The sequence below is a fragment of the Heteronotia binoei genome, chromosome 2 (assembly GCF_032191835.1).
Source record: "Heteronotia binoei isolate CCM8104 ecotype False Entrance Well chromosome 2, APGP_CSIRO_Hbin_v1, whole genome shotgun sequence".
Classification (NCBI taxonomy): Eukaryota; Metazoa; Chordata; class Lepidosauria; order Squamata; family Gekkonidae; genus Heteronotia; species Heteronotia binoei.
In genome coordinates this window covers 184,832,120-184,860,119 of record NC_083224.1, presented here as the reverse complement: position 1 = coordinate 184,860,119, position 28,000 = coordinate 184,832,120, and the positions used below count along the sequence as shown (strand labels likewise).

The 28,000-nt window shown below is 46.8% G+C and overlaps 2 protein-coding genes across 5 annotated transcripts in view; one reads left to right on the top strand and one right to left on the bottom strand.

Annotated features, from left to right (window-relative positions):
- The window catches only part of REEP6 (receptor accessory protein 6), a 518,143-nt gene that overhangs the window by 453,426 nt on the left and 36,717 nt on the right, over nt 1-28,000 (bottom strand). The window lies entirely within an intron of this gene.
- On the top strand, nt 4-27,888 carry LOC132567709 (retinal homeobox protein Rx1). 4 transcript variants are annotated; one of them, XM_060233395.1, is made up of 4 exons: nt 4-337; nt 413-432; nt 22,553-22,803; nt 27,440-27,888. In XM_060233395.1, exons 3-4 carry the CDS (start codon nt 22,561-22,563, stop codon nt 27,881-27,883), a joined length of 687 nt encoding a protein of 228 aa, XP_060089378.1. In that variant the 5' UTR covers nt 4-337; nt 413-432; nt 22,553-22,560; the 3' UTR covers nt 27,884-27,888. The 4 variants fall into 4 exon arrangements, with proteins under 4 accessions (XP_060089378.1, XP_060089377.1, XP_060089376.1 ...); XM_060233394.1 differs by lacking the exon at nt 413-432 and having other exon boundaries at nt 5-337; XM_060233393.1 differs by having other exon boundaries at nt 325-432; nt 22,553-22,791.

The window sequence follows — 28,000 nt, the reverse complement described above, 5'->3', positions numbered from 1 at the left end:
CCTGGTCCTTCTGCTGGGTGGACACTTAGAGCAATTACTTCTCTGGAGAGTGACTGTCAATCATTCTTAAAGGGGAAGGCCACCAATTAATAACCTCGTCTTAATCCCGTGGACTCATTTCCAATCTGCAGGGCCCGTAGACATCTGCATCTGATTCTAAATAAAGAATCTCTTGGGCTTTGAGCAAAGTTGGGTCCATGAGAAATAAGGGCTGCTGCCGAGAACTTTGGCAGCCAAGTCGTGAGATTGGCACCGTGGAACTGCCTGCTGGCCTTCCAGGAGGAACCCGGTACAGAGTTAAATAATCTTCTGCCTAGGACAAGTTGTGTCCGTGCAGGTAACAGAGGCAGGCAGATAGACAGACAGACAGACTTCTTGCATTGATGAATTGTTTCTCTACCACCGATCCAAGCGACATTTATTACCAAGCAGGTAACTGAGGTATTTTTTTTAAATTGATAATTAATTCCTTAGATGTAGAATTGTTTCTGCACCAATAATTGTAATGACTGTGTTGTATTCCTAAGTAGGGAATGGAGCATTTTTGTATTTATGCAATAATTTACTTGTTGCATCAATGATCTACTTCTCCACGAACCGTTGAAGCAACTTAAAATCTATATTACTGAGGAGATAAAGTTCTTTAAATGTGTATATCTTGGTAAGTCATGTACTTGTGGTGGTGACTCACTTCTCCACCATGTACTGAAGTCATGTAAATACATTTATCATCAAACAGGAGTTCTGAAAAAAAAAGTGATGACTCATTTACTTGTTGCATCAATGAGTTATGTACAGCAAACGACCAAATTAATTTCCCCCAAATTGCAGGGAAGGCATGTGGGCTAGAATGGCTTTTTTTCTAGAAAGGTATTTTCTTTTTGAAAAGGTGTCAATGCATATGGGATGACGACATGTGATTCCATTTCATTTTAAAGGTTATTATTTTAAAAAGGCCAGAAGTAGCAGCTTGCACTACCAAATTTCTCATAGTCACCCTACAGTTTAAATAACCTCCAAATTTGCCACTCAGAAGTTGTAATATAGAGGTGGATACCAATGTTCTAGGTTACAGTAATTGCTTCTGTTTGGTGGCTGATTCTGACCAGCTGAAGGCAGAAAATCATCCAGCACATTCACCCCAATTGGCCCAATTGTACCCAGCGAAAATTGCAGCCCCCCATTAAAATACTCTTCTTCAATAAGTACAATTGACAGCACTATACTTCCCCCCCCCCCCCCGCCGGTTCTTTCTCATCTCTCCTTTTCCCTCAGAATATTAAAGATCTTGGGGAACCTTCTACCTGCACCCAGGCTAGGACACGCCTTCCTTTGTGGCATAACAATTCCAAAAGTGTATTTAAGAAATTGATTTTTTTTAAAAAGAAAACAAATCTTCTGAGAGATTGCTTGCCTTTGCAACATCTTTCCTTCCAATCTCTCAGCTTAAGCACTTAAAACCAAAAAGAAATAAAAAAAGATTCCAAGGCGATTGTGGAATTTAGTATCCAAAATGAGAACTCAACTGGACGCAGTAGTCTGGAGAGAAATGAAATTGATAAACCGGCTGTTTGTGGGGAATGAATTCAGTGAATCCCCCTCGGTGTTCATATTTTGGACTTGTTGATCTCTTCTTAAGCATGACTTTGATTTGAACAATGGGGTCAGGAGGCATTTCTGGACAACAGGGGTTTGGCCAGAAAGGATCACCGTTGGCTCAGATAATTTTTTTTACATGGCTTTAACTTTCTAATTGGGGGACAATTTGGATGGGAGACCACCAAGGAAGTCCAGGGCGACTAAGCAGAAGCAGGCAATGGCAAACAATCTCGGTTCATCTCTTACCTTAAAAACTCTATGGGGTCACCAATTGGATGGCAAAAAAAGCATGATAGTGTTGGGTTGCGTCCATTTTAAATAGGGTCTGGATTGTGCCCACATATATTCATGACAAAAGGTTGTCATTTGTGTTATAGTTAGGAATCAGTATTAGTATAAGAGAAAATGTGCTAGAGTTTTATTTTGCCCATTTACCTAGGAGTTCATGGGCATTTTATCCTCACAGCACTTCTGTGAGGTAGGTGATACTGAGAGATTGGCCCAAGGTCATTCAGTGAACTTTGTGGCAGAGGGTGGATTTGAATCCAGGTCTCTGATCGTAGTCTGACAACTACACCATACTGGCTCTCCATCAAACAAACTAAAATACCTCTACCAGACTCGGCTAGAAGTCACAAAAGGTTAAGCAAACCCTCCAACATGTCAACTAGCCTCAACCTAACCAGTCTTACCGGTTAGTGGAGAGAAGAAAATGGAGGATAAAATGGATGAGCAAATGATGTGGTTTTAATAATCTCGAATTGTAATACGTTTTTAAACTGAAAATGTAAATTATGGTTTTATATATTTTATTTGTTTAATTGTGTAGATACTGTGAGCCGCCCTGAGTCCGCTTGCGGAGAGGGCGGGATATAAATCAAATGTAATAAATAAATAAATAAATAGCTGCTTTGGATCCCTTTGAAGTTAATTAATTAAAATATAGGCACTCTTGTATACTTTGTGGAGAGCCAGTTTGATGTAGTGATTAAGTGTGCAGACTCTTATTTGGGAGAACCGGGTTTGATTCCCCACTCCTCCACTTGCACCTGCTGGAATGGCCTTGGGTCAGCCATAGCTCTGGCAGAGGTTGTCCTTGAAAGGGCAGCTGCTGTGAGAGCCCTCCCCAGCCCCACCCACCTCACAGGGTGTCTGTTGTGGGGAAGGAAGGTAAAGGAGATTGTGAGCCGCTCTGAAACTCTTCAGAGTGGAGGACAGGATATAAATTCAATATCTTCTTCTTCTTCTTCTTCTTCGTACACCCCTGGTCTTCTATCAAGGGTCACTTTGTTTCCCCCCACCGATTATTACATATTACAAACTGTGGAAAGATTCACGTGGGGTAGCCATGTTGGCTTGAAGCAGCAAAACAAAACTGGAGTCCAGTGGCACCTTTAAGACCAACAAAATTTTATTCGCAGTATAAGCTTCCATGTACAACCACACTTTGTCAGATACAGGTGAAACAGACCAACAAAATTTTATTCGCAGGATAAGCTTCCATGTACAACCACACTTTTTCAGATACAGGTTGTCAGGAAGGTCAATTTGGAGTCAAGATGAATAAGTACTGGCTGATTATAGCTGAGACTGGGCGTAAGAAAGATCTATGAGAGCCAGTTTGGTGTAGTGGTTAAGTGTGTGGACTCTTATCTGGGAGAACCGGGTTTGATTCCCCACTCCTCCACTTGCACCTGCTAGCATGGCCTTGGGTCAGCCATAGCTCTGGCAGAGGTTGTCCTTGAAAGGGCAGCTGCTGTGAGAGCCCTCTCCAGCCCCACCCACCTCACAGGGTGTTTGTTGTGGGGGAGGAAGGTAAAGGAGATTGTGAGCCGCTCTGAGACTCTTCGGAATGGAGGGCGGGATATAAATCCAATATCATCATCATCATCATCATCATCATCATCTTCTTCTTCTTCTTCTTCTTCTTCTTCTTCTTCTTCTTCTTCTTCTTCTTCTTCTTCTTCTTATGAATGGCAGTAAATTAGCACACAAATACGCTAGTTAACAAACAGATGTGGGAACTAGGTTTGAGTCCAGTGGCACCTACAAGCCAAATAAAGTTCAGTTCTGGGTACAAGTGAGAACTGAGAGACTTGGTATGTACACTCTAAGATTCATTGATTTCCTCAGGTATTGCATATAGCTAGGGGGAGAGGGGTTCGTTGCCAGGAAGAACTAATTGGAGACAAGATGCCTAAGTAACTGAGCAATAAATACAGCTAAGACTGGAATAACACATTAGTTAAGACTCGTAAATGGCAGTTCTGCCTGCATTGCTGTTTTATTTTTCACAGGGGTGTGATTCCAGCCTTGAGAGAAATGCTGGTTGCTGCAGGCTGAAAATTTGGCAAGGTGGTTGAAATTTCAGCAAGCCTAGCTGGTAGGCTCTTTTTCGTCTTTGCAGGCCTGTTGGACACAAACCCCTGAAGCAGGGAGAAGGGGGCTTGTGAACTGATTGTGGCTTTCCTTTCGATGGTCATAGCGGAAGGCAGTCTTTTTTTTTTTAAAGGTACTCCCTGAAGCAAAAAAAAAATAGAGCCCAAAAATGATTGATGAGGGGGCCGGAATCTGAGAAGGGGACAGTCTGTGGTAAAAAAAGAAGAGCCTGAGAATGTCTTTATGTAGCAGTAAATATGTCAGGCTAGGATCTAAAAAGTTAGTTTAGAAGTGCCACATTTCAGCACCTGCCCAATCAGTGTTTGTCTTTTCCTTGGAATTTTAGATTCCCCCCCCCCCTCCAAAACCCCACAGTTTCTTCTTAGAATGCATTTTCGAAAAATAATTTGCTGTATACAGTGGGGGGTGGGAAGGCTGAGAAAATTGATGCTTTGGAGGTACCCCAATGAGGTCCTTGTCCTCCAAATATCTAGGCGTTTCACAACCTGAAGCTGGTAGCTGTCTCACCCTCCCCCCGCCCACCATCTCCTGCGGGTGGCCAGAGGGGACCCGGCAACCCTGGGCCAATCTGTCTGAAAATCAGCACCTGAGTGTGGAGGCAACAACAGAGGGAGGTGTTGGCCAATGTCCCCTCTAAGCTGTGGAGTCTTGTGAGCAAAAATTCTACTTTATCAGCTACTGGCATTAAGTTGTGAGCTACTGCAGAAATTAGCTTGCTCTGGGGCCATTTTTCCTGAGCTAAGACAAAAATGTGTGAGCTGGGGAGCTAAAAAAACTGTGAGGTAACTCACACTAACTCAGCTTAGAGGGGACACTAGTGTTGGCCAATTTCTCCTGCTTCTAGGCCTCCTGAGAACATCTGGTTGGCTATGGTGGAAATGATGGGTGCTGAATGAGATGGTCCTTAGGACTGATTCAGCAAGGTTCTGGTTATGTTCTTATGAGAAGTTGGAGTGGTCAAGATCAGGCCTGATAACAAAAGCCATTAAATGGATTCTGTGAACAGGACAGAGGTCTGTTTTGGGCAGTGTTCCCTCTAAGCTGAGCAGGTGTGAGCTAGTTCACAGTTTTTTAGCCTTCAGCTCACACATTTTTTGTCTTAGCTCAGGAAAAATGGCCCCAGAGCAAACTAATTTATGCAGTAGCCAAATTGCTCACTCACAACTTTCATGTCAGTAGCTCACAAAGTGGAATGTTTGCCCACATGACTCCACAGCTTAGAGGGACTGTTGGTTTGGGGTGTCCTAAATTCAGAGATAAATCACAGGACAGAGATGTGTTTTGGATGTCCTGAATTCCCAGACAAATCACTGTCCTTATTTTTGCTGTTTGGTGTTGCCTCATCAAAAATGTGTGAGTGTGTATTGTTGGAATGGTCATTTGAATTTGGTCCCTTCACTAAGGTCTATGGACAATGAAATCCTTAGAATGCTTTCCTGGGAATAAGTAGGATTCTAAGTAGGATTGTTGTCAGAATGTGAATGTGGAATATATGCCTCTTGTCTCTAGTGAGCATCCATAATGAGTCAGCATGGAGCTGTGGTTAAGAGCAGTGGACTCCAATCTGGAGAACTGGGTTTGATTCCCCCACTCCTCCTTGCCATGAAGCCTGCTGGGTGGCCTTGGGTGCGTCACAGTTCTCTCAGAGCTCTCTGAGCCCCACCTATCTCACAGGGTTCTGCTGTGGCAGGAGGAAGAAAAGGCGATTGTAAGCCGCTTTGAGACTCCTTGAGGTAGAGAAAAGTGGGGTATAAAAACCTAATAATAATAATAACAATAGGTGTGCTTGAACAGTAAGGTGCTATGTTGTTCATGGGTCTGCCATTCCATACACATGCAGCTGTGAAGTAGATTTTGAATTACTGTTATCACAAGACAGTTATCTTTTTTTCAAGTTCATCTTTCAGCTAACAAACAGGTCTCCTTTGGGGTTTAAACGTGGTGGGAAAACTGTCAGCTTCATAGGACCCCTGTTCTTTTGTTGAAAGAGGAACTTGAAAAAGATAATTGCGCTTGAGTCTTTAGCGATATTAAATCCCAATAGGGGGGTACGCACGGGAAGCAGTCCTTGGAATGAGAATTAAGGTGTTACAAACATGCAGGGCTTTTTTCAAAAGCAGAAATGCACAGGAATGCAGTTCCGGCTAGTTTGGTGTCAGGGGGTGTGGCCTAAGATGCAAATGAGTTCCTGCTGGGCTTTTTCTACAAAAAAGCCCTGTGTGAAACAATGGTGATGTCAGGGGTGTAGACTAATACGCAAATGAATTCCAGATAGACTTCTTCTACGAAGTCCCCCACCCCACCCCTGCAAACATGTCCCTATTTTTGTTGGAGACATGTTGGCGGTTGTGACTCACAGCCAGACAGATCTGCAGAGCAAATAATTCCGGGTTACTTGTGGAAGTGGTCCATGTTACTACAGAAAGCAACAAATTGGGAGGAAAGATCAAAATAAGCCTTGTCGTTTCGTTTTGGAGGCACCTTCCTTCCCATCCTCTGATCACAGTGATCATTCGGACCTCGTGTCATCCGCATCATTTGGGATCAAAGATCAGTGAGGTGAGGCAGTGGTTTCATTCTAGAGACCGAGGAGCCATTTTGTTCCTTAGTGTGGGGGCATCCAGTGTTCGCTGAGTGAGGTACAGTGTTTCAGATTTTACCAGATCACAATAAAATATATATGTATATATATAAGAACATAAGAGGAATCTCGCTGGATCAGACCAGTGAAGGATTGCCATCCCCAGGTGGATAATTAAACACATAGAACCAAAGCTGTGCAAAAAAGATTTAAGTATTCATCACACCATTTATTTATATAACCTTTTTCTTCTTTCAGACCCTTCTGTCCTTATAAGTTTTTACAGAATCCTTCACAGTCCATTTCATAACACAAAATCAAAAAAATCCATTCTTGGATGCCAAATTTCGTTGTAAGATACCAACGCCTGCTGCCCAGTGTGACTTTTACTCCCAGGAAGTACCATGTATCCAAATCCCTTTCCTTTCAGGCAGCAGTCACTTATCCGCCAGGTGCAGTAACACGATTCTGGCTATTCCCGTGTTTCATTTAAACTTCATTAGGCTGCATATTGATGCGGGGTGGGAACCCATGCTCAGGCAACTGCTCTCATTGGCTTTTACGCTCCATTCACAATTTGCACGACACAGTGAGAGAACTCCACTCCCAAGGTCCCCAGATATTTCTTGAATTGGACTTGGCAACCCTAGACCAGTGGTCCATCTGAACCAACATCTCGTCTCATACAGTGGCCAACCAGTCACTGTGGAGAACTAACAAGAATGCATAGAAGGCAAGGCCTTCCCTCCAATGTTACTTCTTAGCGGAGTTTTCTTTGTGGAAAAAATCCAGCAGAAATTAATTTGAATATTAGAACAAAATAGGACTCAATTGCACCTTTAAGACCAACTTAGTTTTATTTAGAACGTAAGCTTTCGTGTGCATGCACACTTCTTCAGACGAGGAAGTGCGCATGCACACGAAAGCTTACGTTCTGAATAAAACTTAAGTTGGTCTTAAAGGTGCAATTGACCCCTATTTTGTTCTGCTACTTCGGACCAACACGGCTGCCTATTTGGATCTATTTGAATATTAAGCCACACACCCCTGACATCACCATTGTTTCACACAGGGCTTTTCTGTAGAAAAAGCCCAGCAGGAGCTTATTTGCACACTCCTTGATGCCAAGCCAGCTGGAACTGGGTTCCTGTGCATTCCCACTAAAAAAAAAAGGTCCTGCTTCTTACTATTAGTATTCAGAGGCAAACTGCTTTTGAATGTGGAGGTTCCCCCTCTGTTAATAATATAATAATATATTTTGAATATTAGAACAATATTGCCCTCTATGCATTATTGTTAGTTCTCCATAGTGACTGGTTGGCCACTGTTAGAGACGGGATGTTACCATGGCAAGTAGCCACTGATGGACCTATCCTCCATGAATTTGTCCAGTCCCCTTTTAAAACCAATATCTCAACTTGCCTCCTTTGTACATTTGTTGGATCCCACCCATTATCTATGGCAAGGGCTGCCAGGCTCCAAGTGCGACCTGGAGATCTCCCAGAATTATAACTGATCTCCAAACTACAGCGATCAGTTCCCCGGCAACTGTGTTCCCCAGGAAATGGCTGTGTTTGGGGGTGGCGTTCTCTACACAGCTGAGGTCCGTGCACCAGGCTCCACCCTGAAACCTCTAGGAATTTACCAACCTGCAACCCTACCTATGAAAATTCAGGTCACTAGAAACTGGTTCCTTTGTAAGACAGTGCCAGGGGGTGATACTGGCATGACTTTTTTTTTCTGGAACAGGGCATTGATCAAGAGCCCCACCATTTCCACCCTGTCCCACTCAATTGCCTTCTCCCTGTAGGTCCCACTGGGTCTTTCGCCTTGCCTTTTGTACCTCCCACTCATTCAAAAAACAGCGTAGCAAAGAGGCAGCCAGAGATTCCAAGTCTGAGAGCCAGTGTGGTGTAGCGGTGAAGAGCAACGAACTCTAATCTGCTGAACCGAGTTTGATTCACTACTCCTCCACATAAAGGATGACCTCAGGACAGCCACGGTTCTCTCAGAGCTTTCTCAGCCCCACCTACAGCACAGGTCTGTTGTGGGGAGAGGAAGGGAAGGAGACTGGAAGCCATGATGAGACTCTTGAGTGAAGAGTGGGGTATAAATCCCCCTCCTCCTCTTCTTTTTCTGACGCAGGGTTGTGGGGGCAACCACGAAATGTCTGCTGTGGAAGGCAGAGCCAAACACACAGAAGAAACCCAAGTGCAGGGGAGAATTTAAAAATAAACGGGGCAAGAGGTAATGAAACCAACACTGTGTTGGCACAGCTTCCACTGAAATGATGTTAGGTTGATCTGCAGAGCCAGTCAGATCTTTCATGGAAAATCCAAAGGTCTAGGGCAATAGCCCCAATTGGCCCTTACCATCTTCCCAAAGCACTTAGTGGCAGCCCGGTACCACGAAGGGGTGTGTGTGTGGGGGCACTGCCCCAACTTCCAGGCAGGGCACCCTGACTTCCAGGGCCCCTCCCAGGAGACAGCCTGCTTCTCTCTCTCTCTCTCTCTGTCTCTCTGTCTCTCTCTGCCATCATCAGTGGTAGCCAGAGCCAGGAGAGCTGAGCAGGGCACAATGCACTGCAGCAGCAAAAGCAGCAAGCAGAGAGGAGGGAGACAGAGAAAGCTGCATGGAATGGGCGGGGGGGGGGGAGGGATGAATGGAACTGCTGGCTGCCATGTGCTGGGATGGGGGAGAGGGAGGTGGAAGGAACCTCCCCCCCGCCCCCGCTTGCACACAAGGTGTAGTCCCTTTGTGACTCCAACCTTTTAGGGATGGCTGCCTTGAGTTGGCCACTTTCAGAGTCTCCAGCTTTTGCCCCTACCCCAGAAAGCTTCTGAGAAATGGAAAGCCCCACTGTGGATGGAAAAGGGTGCCCCCCCCCACTTTTAAAAAGCCCCCTGACTTTTTACATTCCGGTTATGGCTCTGCTTGGTGGGCACCAAGAAAGGCACCCACAAAGGAACCCCCGACACAGGCAGATCAGTAAAACACTGGACCAAATGTATCCTGACGCAACTATAGCTACAATCCCATTGATTTGGGCTCAGGGCTTCATCTATGCACACATGCCCATCACAAATATGGAACGAGGGAGGTGCAAAAATACCAAAGGAGTAAAAGTTGTGGCAATTGCACATGTGCTGCAGTCCTCTGTACAAGACATGGACATAAAGCATGGGACAATGGAGGGTTCATAATGCATCAGTTCCACTGTTGGACAATATACAGGATGAAATTCAGACAAGTAGAATTTCAGAAGGCAGCCCCTAGCTAATGTGCAGGGATCAGGCTTATCCACATTGTCTGCACACACCCCTATTCAGACCCCTGGGCCCCTAAGAGCGTACTTAAGCTCCAGGAGGACTGGCCACATCGGGAGGGTGTGGCCTAATATGCAAAGGAGTTCCTGCTGCAAAAAAAGCCTGCCCCTATTACACATCCCACATAACCAGTGCTTGCCATTCTAAGAAGAGAAGTATACTTTGGCATTTGGGACACTCAAACCAAGTCCAAATGCATTATTTAGATTCCACCATTTGCGACAACCACAAAATGATAGCAATGTAAAAAGAAAGGCAGTTTCCCTCAAAATACATGGATGCAACACAGGTTGATAGGGTTGCCAAACCCCCAGTGGGGGCAGGGGATCCCCCGGTTTGGAGGCCCTCCCCCCCACTTCAGGGCTATCAGAAAATGGGGGGGGGGGGGAAATGTCTGCTGGGCACTCCATTATACCTTATGAAGACCAGTTCCCATAGGATATAATGGAGAATTGATCCAGGGGTCGGGGGGGGGGCTGTTTTTTGTGGTAGAGGCACCAAATTTGCAGCATAGCATCCGATGCCTCTCCTCAAAACACCCCCCCCGCCCAAGTTTCAAAAAGATTGGACCAGCTATGAGCCCCAAAAGAAGGTGGCCCTTTCCTTCATTATTTCCAAATGAAGGGAAGGCATTTAAAAGGTATGCAGTCCCTTTAAATGTAACGGCCTGAGCTCCCTTTGAAGTTCAATTGTACTTGTCGCAACTTTGCTCCTGGCTCCACCCACAGAGTTCCTGGCTCCACCCCCAAAGTCCCCCGATATTTCTTGAGTCAGACCTGGCAACCTTACAGGGTGGGGTGGGGAGGGAACACACTTTTCAAAGCCATTCTGTGTGCATGGGCTCTTTGTACTGACAAAAACTGCACAGAAGATATCCTTATACGGGGCTGTTTTGACATAATTTATGTTTTGACACATCTTGAACAGTTCTTGATACAAAATTTAGAAATCAAAACAGAATGATGGAACGATGGAAAATTCCTTGTGCTTCAGTTCCACTTTGGGAATAAGAGCGGAGAATCCAAAACGCCAAAGGTTTGGGGGCAAAATTGGATAAGGAGAATTTCACAAGAATCCCCCTAGAATCTCTTAAGTCCAATTAATATATTGTTAATGGCTGATCCCCAAGATTCAGAATCTGCCTGAGACTTAACTGTGGACCAGTTTGTAAGCCGTTAATTTAATCATGGTTAATAACACCCAAAGTACTCCTTCTCCATTCAAATATGCCACATTTGGGATTTCTTCCTCCAAATTATCCATAGCTCAATCAGCATGTACAAAGAAAAGGATTCTTTTGAAACTGGAATACTTTTTAAAAAAAAAACCCAACCTGGCAGAATTCATTGGACACAGAATCCTTTCCAAGTATCTGCTGACTACATTAAATAAGATGATTGTCTATACTGCAAATGACAACAAATCAGACAGATTCATGTATTTAGATTTCATAGGCTGCAGCTAACTGGTCTCTGGCAGCAGCTTCAAAATCACACATCCATATAGTAGTAGGCATCAAAACCAGGGCTTTTTTTTGTAGCAGGAACTCCTTTGCATATTAGGCCACACACCCCTGATGTAGCCAACCCTCCAAGAACTTACAAGGCTCTTTGTACAGGGCCTACTGTAAGCTCCAGGAGGATTGGCTACATCAGGAGTGTGTGGCCTAATATGCACAGGAGTTCCTGCTACAAAAAAAAAGCCCTGAGATTCAAAACAATTCAGAGCAACCCATCGCAAGCAGGGCCGGCCCTTCCACTAGGCAATTGTCTAGGGCGCTAGCCTTCTGTGGGTTCCAGATTTGGTGCCCCCATGTGACCCAGTGATGTTATCAGTGGGGGGGGGAGCCAGAAGTTAGCCTTGCCTAGGGTGCCAGACAGTCTAGGACCAGCCCTGACTCCAAGGCAGTTACAAAAATGACTACCAACAACACGTCCAAAATTGTAAGAAAAGAACTGGGAAACTAACATTAAATGATGAAACACTCAACAGGCGCTGCGAAAGACAGTGAAAGATAACAGAGATGGCCTAACATAATTGGAGAGGACAATGGTGTTAGTCAATAAAATCAGATTAATCAAAATAGAAAACGCCAAGAAAAAGGACAGGGCAAGCAACCAATGTTTTAATCGGGCACCCAAATCTCAACAAAATAGGTGTCGCACAAATTATTGTGCAGTGGGAGTTTGCACTGCAACCAGCACACCGCAATAGAATTTTGCAAGCAGCCGCAGCGAGTAGAAATTTGCATGCCCTCTCAACGCAATATGCATGCAGCTGTCGGGAAAAAAAATGCACCTAATGTGAAGGTGATCCTAACACAATAAAACTCAAGATAAACTCCCCTCCTCTAGCAACATACCACCTGCCTACACCTTAACACAATCCAAATCCTCGGAAAATAGTTCTAACACAACCCAGAGCTTGGATTGTTGTACGACTGGGAACGAGCAAATGCTCCCCATTTGTTAAAATTTATATATTTTTGACAAGTTCAGTTTTCCATCTTTCTCTCTTGGTCATGTACATTTATTAGTTGCTCCCCGGCCCCTCCCACCCTATACAATGAATGAAGGACGTCATTTCTCATTTCCCTTTTGCTTTTGTCGGGAGCCGTTGCTGTAACCGCTACACCGCAAAGGTTCTCAGCTTTCTTTCTCTCAAATGAGGGGGTGGATGTTTCAGGTCTACCTGGAATTCCCTCTGTTTTGCTTAGCTGGCTAGCCTGCTATAGGCACCATATAGGTTTTGTAATTGACACTATTCTATTTGTTTATATTAACTGACAGCGTTCGTAGCAGCCAGTGGTTCCAGTCAATGAGTGCATGTGTGAGGCTGTACATGACAGAGACCAGCAAAGGGACATTCCAGACTGTCATAGGATTGCCAGCCTCAATCAGGCAGAGATCTTCCGCTGGAGAAAATGGCCACTTCCCATGCAATGTAAATCACAGAGCAGGAAGGGGGTCGCCCCTGGCCACTCAACTTTCACCCCTGTGGGCCTCGAGCAGTGGCAGGTAGGTGGGAGGGAAGGCAGGTCAGGCACTGTGAATCAGACATCCTGAGTCATAGCAGCAATGGCCACGGGAGGGGAGATGCTAAGTGGCCCCCCACTTTTTAACATGCCCCCCAACTTTTAAAATTCTGGCTACAGGCCTGGCTCTATGACATTGTACCATGCCGAGGCCTCTCCCCTCCCCAGACCCCACCCTCTCCTGGATCCACCCTCAAAATCTCCAGGTATTTTCCCACACAGACCTGGCAACCCTAATCCCCTTCCCTCCTTCCGTAGCCAGAGAGCCAATGCTCAGTCCTGTTGGGACATCATTTCAGAATTGGCATCCCCATTTTCACATCAGGGGTCAGGGGCTCTAGGCAGGGGACTGGGGCTTTGGAGGACCCCCTGGGGCCAATTCTGGACTCACCATTATGCACAAGGTACAGCTCTTGGGGAGACCTGTGCAGCCATTTCCCACTTCCTGTCAGAGGGGGGCAATCAGGACATCCAGGGAAATAGCGGAGCTAAGAGGACTCAAAGTTGCGCAGTTATTCAACAATATAAATAAATAGTAATGCCAACTGGAGTTCTACCAACAGGCATAATTAGATCAGTGAGGGTTTGTGTGATAACACCATATGAAATCTGAGTTATCTATGTAATGTTTAAAATCCGTAAGGTTTGACTCCATAAGAAACCAGGACCGAGCATACTTGAAAGGGGTGTGGGAGGGTGGGTGTTGTGGATTTGCTGTGTGGTTGTCCCCATTAATTCAAAAAAGGGTACCATCCAGGGCCTTTTTTGAGCAGGAACGCAGTCCCGACTGGCTTGGCATCAGGGGGTGTGGCCTAATATGCAAGATGATTCCTGCTGGGCTTTTCCCACACAACCTCCCCCCCCCACCGACTCTGGTACCATCTATTTATGAAGTTAGTTGTATCAGATGGGCTTTTGATAGGCTGAGAGGAAATTTTGCCCAGCATCAAGAGGTTTCAAATCTTAAAATACTAACTAGAGTGTTGGGGTTTTTTTAAAGGAGTACAAAGTGGCTGTATTCCCTGCTGCACTCACACACCTGTGCAATTGCCAACACCGGGTAGGGAAACTCCTGGAGATTTGGGGGGTGGCAGGAGGGTGCTTGAGGGAGCGATCTCAGTGGGGTATTGTGCCACCCTCCAAAACAGCTGTTTCCTCCTCTTTGTAATCTGGAGATCAGTTTTGACTCAGGGAGATCTCTGGGTCCCATCTGGAAAATGGCAGCCTTCAAGTGGTGGCTGGAGATCTCCCTCTATCAATGTTCCCTCTAAACTGCAGAGCCTTGTGAGCAAAAATTCTACTTTGTGAGCTACTGGCATTAAAGTTGAGAGCTACTGCATAAATTAGTGTGCTCTGGAGTCATCCTTCCCGAACTAAGACAAAAATGTGTGCAAGGCCATCCCTAGGGCCCACAGCGCCCCAGGCAGCCTTGCTGCCCGCCGCCGCGCCCCCCCCCACTCCCTTTGCCGCCCCTTCACAGACCTATCTGCTTTTCTGCCGAGCGGAGGGGAGAAGCGGCGACAGCAGCAATTCGGGGAGGGGAAGGAGGCGGGAAGAAGAAGCAGCAGCAATGTGGGCAGGACCGGATCTACATGTTTTTTGAGGGGGGGGGATTAAAAAATGGTGCCCCCTTATGGGCCATTCTATCTTATGGTCCCATAGAATACATACTCAATTTGGCAGCCCCCCCGCCCCCCGTCGGCGCCCGAGGCAAGCACCCCCCTCTGCCCCCTTCTAGATCCGACCCTGAATGGGGGAAGGCAGCAGTGATTCAGGGAGGGGAGGGCAGGAGATGGGGAAAAGCAACAGGGGAAATCAGCAGCGATTCGGGGCAGGGAGGGAAGGAAAGGAGGCGGGGAGAAGCAGCAGTAATGGGGGAAGGCAGCAGCGATTCGGGGAGGGAGGGAAAGGAATTTTTTTAAACAAAAAGGTAGGGGTGCCTAATTTGGTGCCCCTCCAGGCCCGGCGCCCTAGGCAACAGGACCAGATCTGCATGTTTTTTAAGGTGGGGGGGGGGAATTAAAAAATGACAGCCCCTTATGGGCCATTCTGTCTTGTGGTCCCATGGAATACAATAGACTCCATACCCAATTTGGCGCCCCCCTCCGTCAGCACCTGGGGCGAGCAACCCCCTCTGCCGCCCCCCTAGATCTGGCCCTGCTAGGCAAGTGCCTAATTTTCCTAGTGGAAAAGCTGGCCCTGAATACGTGAGCTGTAGGATAAAAATCTGTGAGCTAGTTCACACTAACTCAGTTTAGAGGGAACACTGCCCAACTGATCTCAGGGTGAAAGAGATCACCTGGAGAAAATGGCTGCTTTGGAAGGTAGACTCTACGGCATTGAATGTCTCTGAAGTCCCTCCGCTCCCCAAACGCTGCCCTCCTCAGGCTCCACTCACAACATCTCTAGGGAATTCCCAACCAGGAGCTTGCACCCCTATCTTCAGGTAGCTATCTGGCCAGGGTCCCCATAAACTGGAGCTGACCCAGCCTTGCTAAGATTACCAACCTCCTGGAGATCTCCTGCTTTCACAACTGATCTCCAGCTGGCAGAGATCAGCTCCCCGGAGAAAATGGCTGCTTTGAAAGGTGGACTTTCTGGCATTGCACCCTGCTGAGGCCCCTCCCCTTCCCAGACCCCGCCCTCTCCCAGATCCACCCCAAAGCCTCCAGGTATTTTCCAAGCCTTGCCCCCTCCCAGGAGCAGCCATGTGAGGGGAAGAGAGGAAGCACAGGGCCGCAGGAAGGCAGATGTCCAATGCCAGGATGATCTAGGGATTGAAACAGGATCACGGCTGTGGGCTGGCCAGTCGCCAGCATCTAGCACGTTCAGCAAAGCCAACCTCAGAAGCGGCAGCTGAATTTAGAGCCACGGATGCTTCCGGAGGGCTTTGCTGGCAACTCGGGCTGCCAACCTCCAGGGGGTGGAAGGCGATCTTCTGCTATTACAACTGATCGCCAGGCAACGGAGATCAGCTCCCCTGGAGGAAATAGCTGCTTTGGGGGATAGACTTCCTATTGAAGCCCCTCCCCTCTCCCTCCTCAAGCTCCACCCCCAAAAATCTTCAGGTATTTCCTAACCCAGAGCTGGCAACTCTATGTGGCAGTGAACGGACCAGGAGCTCTTCTGGGAGACTGGGAACCCTCATCCCCTTCCCTTTCCTTGTGACCCCCATTATGCCTGAAAAAGCTATTGTTAGGGGTTTTGTTGTTTTTTTAAATAATGTGTGTGAGAGAGAGAGATTGTGTACACCTGGAAATCATGGCAACCTCTGGTGACTGACCCCTACTGGAGGCCTGGAGGATATTCAGAGAGGTGGCTGAATAAACCCTGCCTCAGCCTCCTGGTTCTGGTATTCCAAGGTGGTCTTCCATCCATCCAAGTACTTGCCAGGGTCAACCCTGCTTAGCTTCCAATATCTGATGAATTTGGACTTGCCGGAGTTATCCAGGTCAGAGCAACAAATGTTTGTTTCGAAGGCTTCAACGATTAAAAAAAAAAAAATCCAAAATTCAGGAGTGCCGAGACTTCAGCCTCCCCACCCGCCCCTACCATTTTCCCAACATGAAATGGCACCAGGAGGTGTTATTGTGAGCCAGCCCAGTGCAGTGGTTAAAATGTTGGACTAGGATCTGGGAGTCCCAGGTTCGAATTCCCACACTGCCATGGAAACTTGCTGGGTTATCTCAGGCCAGTCGCACTCTTGACCTAACCTGCCCCACAGGGTTGTCGTGAGGATAAAAATGCAGAAGGGGAGAATGATGGAAGCTGCTTTGAGTCCCCTTAAGGAGAAAAGTAGGATATAAATATGGTAAATAGAATTTCCCCATGGGGAGTGCTAGTGCAGTATCCAGTGAATGTGAAGCCCGAACAACAGTGGGAAGGACAAGGAGCTGCTAAAAAAGCGGCCACTTGATCGGGTGGGAAGGAAGTGGGGAGGAGGCAGCGGCAGCTTTTTCAGCAGCTCCTCGTCCTCCCTGCTGCTGCCGCCCCAGCGCTGATCCTGGTGAGCGTGCGGAAGGCTGGCCTAGGAGCCACCAGCCTCTGCACTGCTGTACCTGCTGATCAGCTGATCAGCAGGGGGGCGGCCTTGAAAGAGCCCCGGAAGTGCAGTGCTTCACCGCGCTTCACCTGGATATTACATTGGGAGGGAGGGGGAGGCAAATAGGGATTTGCCTAGGGTGCAGGGGGGGAGCCCAGCAGGAACTTATTTGCATATTAGGCCACACCTCCGGATATCACCACTGTTTCACACAGGGCCTTTTTTGTGGAAGAAAGCCCAGCAGGAACTTATTTGCATATTAGGCCACACACCCCTGACATTGCCATTGTTTCGCACAGGGCTTTTTGGTGGGAAAAGCCCAGCAAGAACTTATTTGCATATTTGCAAATGAACTCCTGCTAGAATTCCACCCCCGGGGGCACCCAGTTCGGTGCCCCTGGAAGGCTGGCGCCCTAGGCAATCACCTAGTTTGCCTAGTGGCAGGTCTGGCCCTGCCCACTATTCAAAGCCACCCTGGCTGAATTCTGAGGCGGTCACGGCCTCTGAAACTGTCCCATTTCGGCTACCTCAGGTGACCCGACAGTCCTCCAGTTTTTTTTTTTTTAATCCCTTCAGAAAGGAAAGTAACGGGTGGATACTGAAACCCTCCCTTGTGTTGCAGAGGGTTTTGGAGTGTAGATAGATAGGCGGGCAGAAAGAGCTGTCCCTCAGGAATGTGTCCATTTCTACGGGCCCAGACCATCGGAATGAGCACATCGACAGAGTGCGTGGCGTCCTTTCTTTCTTCTGCAGTCTTGCGGGTCCTTTAGCTCCCAGGCCTTGGCCTTCTGATATGGTTACTAACCTCCGGGTGGAGCCTGGAGATCTCCTGGAACTAGAACTGATCTCCAGACTGTGGAGATCAGTTCCCCCTCCAAAGAAAAGGGCAGCTTTGGAGGATGGACTCTTTGGCATTCATACCCTGCTCAGGTCTTTCCCCTCTGCAAATGCCACCTTTCCAGGAGCCAGTAGTTTCCCAGTCTGGAGTTGGCAAGCGCTATGCCCCTTGCTAAGGAAATCACCAGCAAGCGAGTCACGTTTCTTTTTCGCAGAAATACCCAGGGGGATTATGTCTCTCTCTCTCTCTCTCTCTCTCTCAGTATGCATTTTATTTAAAGGTTTTCTACTAGATCCCTACAGATAAAAAAGAATTGTGAGGGTTCCCACCCCCCCACCCCGCTAATCCTGATCAAGCATTGCAGGAAGATTTCAGAGTCCAAGGATAAAAGGCTTAACGGGAGAATGTTCCAAGGTTTGAAAATGCTTATCAAGGCCAGTCTACTTGGCATCGGTGTGGACAGGGACACTCACAGGCGCACACGTACTCTCTCCCTCCCGCTAGGCCCTCTAGGGCAGAGTCTTGATCTATGGCAGGGAGACATGGATCCCATGCTCTCTAGGGTTGCCAGGTCCAATTCAAGAAATATCTGGGGACTTTGGGAGTGGAGCCAGGAGCGAGGCTGTGACAAGCATCATTGAACTCCAAAGGGAGTTCTGGCCATCATACCTTTTAAATGCTTTCCTTCTGTTGGAAATAATGATGGATAGGAGCACCTTCTTTGAGGGCTCATGGAATTGGACCCCCCAGTCCAATCTTTTTGAAACTTGGCAGGTGTTTTGAGGAGAGGCGTTGGATGTTGTGCTGAAAATCTGGTGCCTCTACTTCCAAAAACAGCCCTCCCCCGAGCTCCAAATAACTGTGGATCAATACTCCATTATACCCTAATAAATCAATTTTCAGTTCAATCCAAGATGCCGAAAGAAAGGTACCAACTCCTGCTGTCAGGCTTCTTGTATTCTCAAATGCAGGCTGCACTGAACTGAAGCTTGACACGATTCTTGAGGCAGCAGTCCTCTATCCAACCGGCGCAGCTACACCGTCCTGGTTTAACTCGTGTTTCATTTGACACTCCTACTGGCTACAATTATTTAACTGGGAACCCGTGCTAAGGCAACCGCTCACAGACACTTGATTCAACAATTCTAATTTGCGCAAATGGTTTGAACCGTATCGAATGTTATGCATTTGGAAGAAACCTTAATTATATGATGAGCATATAAATTTTCGTAGCGTGATTGTTTGAAATGCTTTATGCACAGTGGGTATCCTGAGTTCTTAATTATCTGTACACTGTGGTTTCCTGTTGTGTTTTAATCCCACCTGGGGATTGGCAACCATGGGAAGCATGGGTGATCTTCTCCTTTGAAGCCCCATGGCCTGTTACAGATCAAGAAGCAAAGTGGTGCAGGGGGGTCTGAGGGCTGGATAAGGACGTAGGAGGATGCGTGTTTGAATCCCTCCCTTGTGCCGTGAAGCTCAGCTCACGAGGGAGGGTGCTGGGCCAGTCTCTCGCAGACTAGTCTACCTCACAGGGCCGTTGTGAAGAGAAGGCAGACGAGGGGGGAACTGGGGCGCTGACCTGAGCTCCTTGGAGGAAGAGCAGGCTCTCTGGGGCTGCAGCATATGTCTTGGCAGGCAGGGCATGGTGTGGTCCCCTGGGGTTCATGCAGACACACCGATGCACGTATGTGCTAGAGCAGGGGAACTCAACATGGTGCCAGTCGGCGCCTTTCCTGGCACCTACCAAACGTTTTTAGAAAGTGCGCGGAGCCAAGCAAGCTCCTGCCCAGGAGGGCTTCTAATGGCTCATTCATTCATTCATTCATTCATTCATTCATTCATTCATTCATTCGACTTGTAAACCGCCTTCCCCTGTGCACAGGGCTCAGAGTGGTGGACAACATTTCTAGAGGAGGAGAGGAGGAGGATGTGACATGAAAGATCTCCACCTGAGATCCTGGAGAGCTGCTGCCAGTCCGAGTCGGCAGCACTGATCTTGATGAACCCAGGGTCTGATTCAGTAATAATAGATAACATCAGGGGTCATTTTGTAGAAAAATAGGTGGTGGAGCTCATCCAGGGATTGTTATGCAGCTGCACATACTATTCAATGGACAAGGAGATGGAACTCTCAGAAAGGTTCAGGAGCTGTGCTCCTGTGAGCTCCCACTGAATCCCACTGAGGCCTGCATATCATTATCGTATGGCTTTGGGTGTAATAAAGCCAGGAGATCCTAAGATTGTACGGCAGCTGGAAGTTCTAGCTCAGTGTTATGCACCACTAGGTGGTGAGCTAGACTCAGTTGTTGTTGTTTTTCGGTAAAAGACCATCCAGAGGTGGTTTTGCCATTGCCTACCTCTACGTCACTCCCCTGGTATTCCTTGGCGGTCCCCCATCCAAGTACTTGCCAGAGCCATCCTTGCTTAGCTTCTGAGATCTGACGAGATCAGGGCTCTGATTCAGTGCAGGGCAGCTTTGTGTGTGTGTCCCATGCATAGTTATTTTTATTGATTTAAATACCCATAAGGTTGCTTTGCTCAGCAGTGGGGTTCCAAAGCAACACTATTTTGTCCTCCTCTGTTTTATTCTCACAACTACTATCCTGTGAGGTTGGTTAGGCAGGGGGAGGGAGGGAGAGAGAGAGAAAGAAAGAGACTGACTCAGAGTCGACCAATAAGCTTCCATTGTATTAGCATTTATTTTCTACCGGGCTTTTTTTTTCTGCCGAAGCCCACAGGAACAGAGCTCTGCCTGGCCTGGCCAGGGCTCCGGTTGGCCCAGCCTGCAATGCAGCAGCCACGTGCTTCCAGTAGGGTTGCCAATCCCCAGGTGGGGGCAGGGGATCCCCCAGTTTGGAGACCCTCCCCCCACTTCAGGGTCGTCAGAAAGCGGGGGGAGGGGAGGGAAATGTCTTCTGGGAACTCTATTATTCCCTAGGGAGATTTATTCCCATAGAAAATCATGGAGAATTGATCTGGGGCTCTGGGGGGGGCTGATGTTTGGGGTAGAGGCACCAAATTTTCAGTATAGCATCTATACTGAAATACCCCCCAAGTTTCAAAAAGATTGGACCAAGGGGTCCAATTCTATGAGCTCTCAAAGAAGGTGCCCCTATCCTTCATTATTTCCTATGGAAGGAAGGAATTGAAAAGGAGTGCCGTCCCTTTAAATGTGATGGCCAGAACTCCCTTTGGAGTTCAGTTATGCTTGTCACAGCCTTGATCTTGGCTCCACCCCTAATGTCTCCTGGCTCCACCCCCAAAGTCTCCTGGCTTCACCCCCAAAGTCCCCAGCTATTTCTTGAATTGGGCTTAGCAACCCTAGCTCCCAGGCAAGGAGGTGTAGCCTAATATGCCAATGAGTTCCTGCTGGTTTTTCCCTACAAAAAAAAGGAGTTTCCCACTTTCCTCTCCATATTTGGGCCTCAAAACAGCTTAGAATATCATTCTCCCTCCATCAGGGCATTTTTTTGTCGATAAAGCCCAGCGGGAACTCCGTTTGCATATTAGGCCACACACCCCGGCATCCCCATTGTTTCACGCAGGGCTGTTTTGTAGAAAAAGGCTAGCGGGAACTTATTTGCATATTAAGCCACACACCCCTGACACCAAGCCAGCCGGAACTGTGTTCCTGTGCATTCCTGCTAAAAAAAAAAAGCCCTGCCCTCCATACTCTCACGATGACAACAATCCTGTTAGGTGAGGCACACGGAGAGTGGGCAAGGGACTCGAGGTTGCCAGTGAGCTGGGCTTCCCTGGCTGAGGGGAGATCTGAACCTGAGTTTCCCAGATCCTAACCAGGTACTCAAAACATGACGCCATGTTTTTGCTGTCACGCAAAAAGAATCATGATTATATACAAGCTAGGGTTGCCAAGTCCAATTTAAGAAATATCTGGGGACTTTGGGGGTGGAGCCAAGAGCAAGGCTGTGACAAGTATAATTGAACTTCAAGGGAGTTCTGGACATCACATTTAAAGGGATGGCACATCTTTTTAAATGCCTTCCTTCCATAGGAAATAATGAAGGATAGGGGCACCTTCTTTTGGGGCTCATAGAATTGGACCCCCTGGTCCAATCTTTTTGAAACTTGGGAGGTATTTTGGGGGTAGGCATTAGATGCTATACTGAAAATTTGGTGCCTCTATCTCAAAGAACAGCCCTCCCAGAGCCCCCGATACCCATGGATTACTTCCCCATCGTTCCCTATGGGAATCGTTCATGGAGGTGCATGATGGCTTTGGGGGCAGGGCTTCCCCCGCTGGCCAGCTGGCTGGGGGAGGGGGGAAGCCTGTAAAACCGGGGGATCCCCCTCTGGGACCTGGGGATTGGCAAGCCTAATACAAGCTGATCGCGGTTACTTTTGTGCTGTATTATATACCTGCAGACAAATGCATTGCTGATGCACAGGAGGGGAAAGGAACCAAGAGCGTGCACAAAATTTGGGAATAAAAAATAGAGCGGGACAGGGCTTTCTTTGTAGCAGGAACTCCTTTGCATATTAGGCCACACCCCCCTGATGTAGCCAGTCCTCCAAGAGCTTACAGGGCTCTTAGTGCAGGGCCTACTGTAAGCTCCAGGAGGATTGACTACATCAGGGGTGGGTGGCCTAATATGCAAAGAAGTTCCTGCTACATAAAAAGCCCTGGGAAGCATGACTAAGTAATTTGAACTCCAAAATCCAGGGAGAGGGAAGGAAGTGTCTGACCATTGTCTGCTCTGATCAACAGAGGCCAAGATGTTCCTCAGTAAGTGCGAGGGGGAACTGAGCGAGCTGCGGAAGAGCGTGGACAGCGAAGGTACAACACCGGAGACCCAGGACGAGGAGCAGCCCAAGAAGAAGCACCGCCGCAATCGGACTACGTTCACCACCTACCAGCTGCATGAACTGGAGCGGGCCTTTGAGAAATCGCACTACCCGGATGTCTACAGCCGCGAAGAGCTGGCCATGAAAGTCAACTTGCCGGAGGTCAGAGTTCAGGTGAGGACAAGAACCCTATCATTGAGCAACTGACCAAGGTGGGCTCTCATCTCCCAAAGTTTACAGTGGAGTAAAGTCTGTTAAGGGTTTTTTTTTTTTTTTAAGGTTAAACCAGGGGTACCCAATGTGTTGCTCGTTGGCACCATGGTACCAGCAGACATCTTTCCTGGCACACACCCAGGGATTTTTTTTTATCAGGAACTCCTGTGCATATTAGGCCACACTCACCTGATGTAGCCTATCCTCCTGGAGCGTACAGAGCTCTTAGTACAGGGCCTACTGTTCCTGGAGGAAATGGATGTTTTGGAGAGTCCACTGAAGTCTCTCCCGTCCCATCCCCCTCTCTCTCCACAGGCTTCACTCCCAAAATCTCAAAGTATTTCCTCAACTGGAGTTGGCAACTCTAATTTAGGCTTACCTGGTGTCCGCTTGATGCAGCAGAAGGAAAGAATGGGGGCAGTGAAAGATCTATTTACCATAGAGACTGGGATGTTCCTAGAGCATCACAGAGACTGTGATGTCACCTCCGAGTGCTCACCTGGAAGTGATATCACGGTGTCAGTGACTCTGCCTCCCTAGGCTCTTCCTCCAAATGCCATGGGGGGGGGGGTTGCCAGTGCAGGTCTAAGGACCCTACATCCCACCAACAACCACATTGCAGTTTCTTCTCTGAGATGGAGAAAATGCAGGTTGTATTTCCTTTGATTCAGAGGGGGCAAAATCAGGGGCTAAGGGAGCAAGGCTTTCTTTTTATCAGGAACGCAGTTCTGATTGGCTTGGGATCGGGGATGGGGCCTTATATGCAAAGGAGTTCCTGCTGGGTTTTTTCTACAGAAAAAGCCCTGTACAGGAATCATGCCTAAGGAATGGGTATGTTGTCACCTGGATGCTCACTCTGACTCACATGGGGACGTTCTGCTTCTCATGATGAGAATTAATCATCACACGGAAGCAGCAAAGATAGAGCTGAAGGAAAAAGTAAAACTAGATGTACTGAACTGGCCACAGGAAACTGAGCAGAGATTAATAGAGAAGTTAGGGTTACCAAGCAAAAAAGAGGGCGTATTTCCCAACTGACTACTTCAAACAAGTGATCACTATGACAAATCTCATTTTAAATATCTCTACTATTTAAGCAAGAATGATTGCTACTAACTAGGATAGAATTTTCCTAAACTTCCAAAACCCAATAGAGCAGGGGTGTAAAACATTTTATTTATTCATTCATTTACTTACTTTAGATTTTTTTTATCCCACCCTCTCTGCAAGTGAACTTAGAGTGACTAACAATCATTTCAAAACAATATCAAATTACAATTTTAAAATGATAAAACTTACACAATTAAGCAATTAAAACAACAAAATTGGTGCTACACAGAAAAATGTTTATACAGGCAGATCACAGCTTTCATTCTTTGGCATTCTACCGTAATTATATTGATATCTAATTATATTGATATGTGGCCTGGGGACCAAATCTGGCCCCCGGAGGGCTCCTATCAGGCCCCCAAGCAACTGGCTGTCATCTGCTTCCTTCTCCCTCTCTCTTGCTTCCTTCTGCACCACAGCTTGCTTTGCAAGGCTTGCTTTGCACACAGGAGCTACATAGCAAAGCCTCTATTTTCTCCTTTGGCTGAGGCTCCTTCCTTGGGGAGGAAGGGGGGAGGCAGATCTTGCTTTGCCAGGCTCTCTCAATTGCATAGCAGAACTACTGAGCCAAGCCTCTCTTTGTTCTATTGGCTGAGGCTCCTCTCCCTTGTGGTCCCCTGGGGAAGGAAGGAAAGAGCCAGAGCTTCCCTTGCTCAGTTCCCTGGATCGCATGGGAGAAATACAAAGAAAGCACCTTTAAGACCAACGAGTGCTAATGTTTTAAGCATGTTTTAAGTTTTTTTTAAAAAAAATCTGTGTCTTTTATAAAGTTTATATCTCTGCTGCCTAATCTTAAATATCAGGAGCTACAGGACCTACATCCCACCAACAATCACATTGCAGTTTCTTCTCTGAGGTGGAAGTGATTTTACAGGTGAAATATAGATGGATTACACATGGCCTGGCCCAACATGGCCTGGACCGGCCCAACAAGATCTCATTTATGTCAAAACGAGTTTGACACTTCTGCAATGAAGGATTTTTTAAAATCAGAGGGTATAAAAAAAAAAGACCCCAGAGAGGACAGACCCCAAAAAAGAGGGCGTCCTCTAAAAAGAGGACATCCAATAGTCCTAAGAGAGGTAAATCACATAACAAATTGGTAGATTTAGTTTTTCTGTTTTGAAATAAATTATTGCCAACATTGCATATGTGTATTGGATTTCCCAGTTTTAACTTTTTTATGGGTTGATAGATTTAATTAATTATTTTAAAAAATCTATCCAGTCCCAACTGTTACAAAAGAGCAAAACGTTGGGGATCGTCTATTAACAGGACAGCCCAGTAGTCAGAGGATCAGCCTAGGCCTGAGAAGACCTGGGTTTAGATCCTGCCATGAAGAACATTGGTTCGATTTTGGAATATTCACCTTCCTCCAGCCTAACCCTACCTCACAGGGTTGTTGGGAAGATTAAAGGGGAGGAGGGAAACTATGCTGAAGTCTTGGAGGAATAAGGACAGGATACAAAGCAAATATCAGCATTGAACAAGGGACAACATTTAAATATTTAGGCATGCTTATTCTCTCGACCTATCTTGAAAAAATCAGTTTCAATTGTTTCATTTATAACACTGTATTTAAATACCTTGACATTTTTTTTTCCACACAGAGGAAGGGAACTATTATACAGCAGCTATTAGGACTCTTTGGGTTAAAATTAATCAAATTGTACTTTATGACACTACAATGTGGGTAGAAAGTGTATCAGAGATTATTGATTCCTTCTTATTAAAATTCCTGAGAAAAATAATGAGTTTACCAAAGTGTATATCCAGTACAGCTAGCTATTTGCCAAGAATTTGCAATTCCTTCATTAAAATCAGTATCTTGGCGGGATGCATTTAGACTCAGGATAAAGATTCTTTTAAACTATAGATCTAAACTCCTTTTTAGACAAAGAGAAGACCCCTTCCAGAGTAAATGGATGAGGCTGATCAACCACAGACTGGAACAATTAAACTTCAACTTATTATTATTGATGGAAAACATGAAAACTGAATTCCAAAGGGTTAAAAAAACCAGCTCTAAGTACTAGATTTTAGAAGCACAAATCAGTGAACAAAAAGGGTGTGTACTCTTGCTTATAACGGACTTGAACCCCCAGTTATCGTACCAGTAACCCCCAGTTATCCTTGGAGGTTTTTAAACAGAGGCTAGATGGCCATCTGACAGCAATGAAGATCCTGTTAATTTAAAGGGAGGTATTTGTGAGATTCCTGCATTGTGCAGGGGGTTGGACTAGATGACCCTACCAGCATATTTGGTTGCTCGATTGGATGCTGTATTAACCCCAAAAAGGCAGCTTTGGGGGAATTCCCTTTTCAGAAGACGGATGTTTCTGCAATATGGAGATGATAGTTACCCTGGCTCATCTAGTTACTGAATGTCCCAAATTCACTGAGAAGAGAAAGGGAGAGATGGGTTACTTGGGAAAAATGAGCTCACAAATATTAACCAGAGCCTTTTTTTTCTCTTATAAGATAAGGACTCATATATCGCTGCCATCCTTTTAGCAACCCAGCATAACATTAAAATATTTTTGTGAGTGAGCCAAAGGAAAGGATAAAAATGTGACAGGGAGACAGAACCAATAATAATTGTAGAAGTAATAGTGGCAGTAATAATTCCAGCAATCCTGGAACTTGGCAATCCTGTTCTCCAAAATTAAAAAAAATGTCATTGCCAGATGTCAAAGGGAAAAGAAGGGAATCCAGCAAACACCTCAAGGAAGACTCTTCCGTGGCTGGGTTTGTTACCAGGGCTTTTTTTCAGCAGGAACTCACAGGAACACAATTCCGACTGGCTTGGTGTCATGGTGTCACGCCTAATATGCAAATGAGTTCCTGCTGGGGGGTTTTCTACAATAAGTCCTGTGTGAAACAATGGTGACATCAAAAAAAAAGCCCTGCTTGTTACAATCAATATGCACAGGCAGGGCCAAGTCCCAGCAAAAGGTCTAAGAGGTCTGGGGGATGCATCAACCGATGGAGTGATCCTTCCGGAAGCCTGGTCTTCAGCCATTCAGTGGACTGCAGCTTTTAAAAAAAACAGTGCATTGAATCGTGCCCAGAAATACATCCATAGCCTATGGGTTAGGTTTATACTGATTAGGTTAAGATTTTTGGCTAAACCTAATCAGAGCTAATAAAGTCAGCGCTCTCTGTTCTGACTGGCTGTTATACCAAGCTATTCTAGATCTGTCAGTAGCACCATCTGCTGGGCAGTTGTTGACTTGCATGGCATAAACAGGCAGCATTCCTTATTTCTCTGTTGTCAAGACTGGGTCTCCCTTGAGCAAGTGAGATGGCAATAATGATTATGGTTTTCTGATAGGGTTGAAAAAAAACCCTGTTTCCTAGTTGCTGACCACCATTCCACAAATAATTTTCAATCTGTGAAGAATTACCCTATCCCTCTGGCCTCATGCTTAAGGGAATGAGGGGTAGCTGGTGTGGAAATATTCAACTGGTGCCTTTATCATTACAGGTCTGGTTCCAAAACCGGAGGGCCAAGTGGCGACGGCAGGAGAAGATGGAGGCCAACTCCATGAAGCTTCACGACACTCCCATGCTGTCCTTCAACAGGCCTCCCATGGCTGCTAACGTCGGACCCATTGGCAACTCTCTCCCGCTGGACCCATGGCTGACATCCCCCATTTCCAGCGCCACCACGGTGCACAGCATCCCAGGATTTATGGGGCCCACCCAAGGCCTGCAACCCACCTACGCTGGTCACTCATTCCTCAACAGCCCACCAGCAATGCCCCAGAGCATGCAGCCAATGGCGCCCACACCGTACCAGTGCGCCGCCCCTTTCGTGGACAAGTACCCCTTGGAGGACGTCGACCAGAGGAGCTCTAGTATCGCTTCCTTGCGCATGAAAGCCAAGGAACACATTCAGACCCTGGACAAAACGTGGCAACCGATTTGACGGAGGGTCGGGTACGTCGACGTCAAACGAGTGAATTGGTGGTTCTCCGTTAAGTAAGGTGTCTCCGGGACAAAAAAAGAACACCTCTTCTCATCACGGCACTTGCAAAAGGCCTCT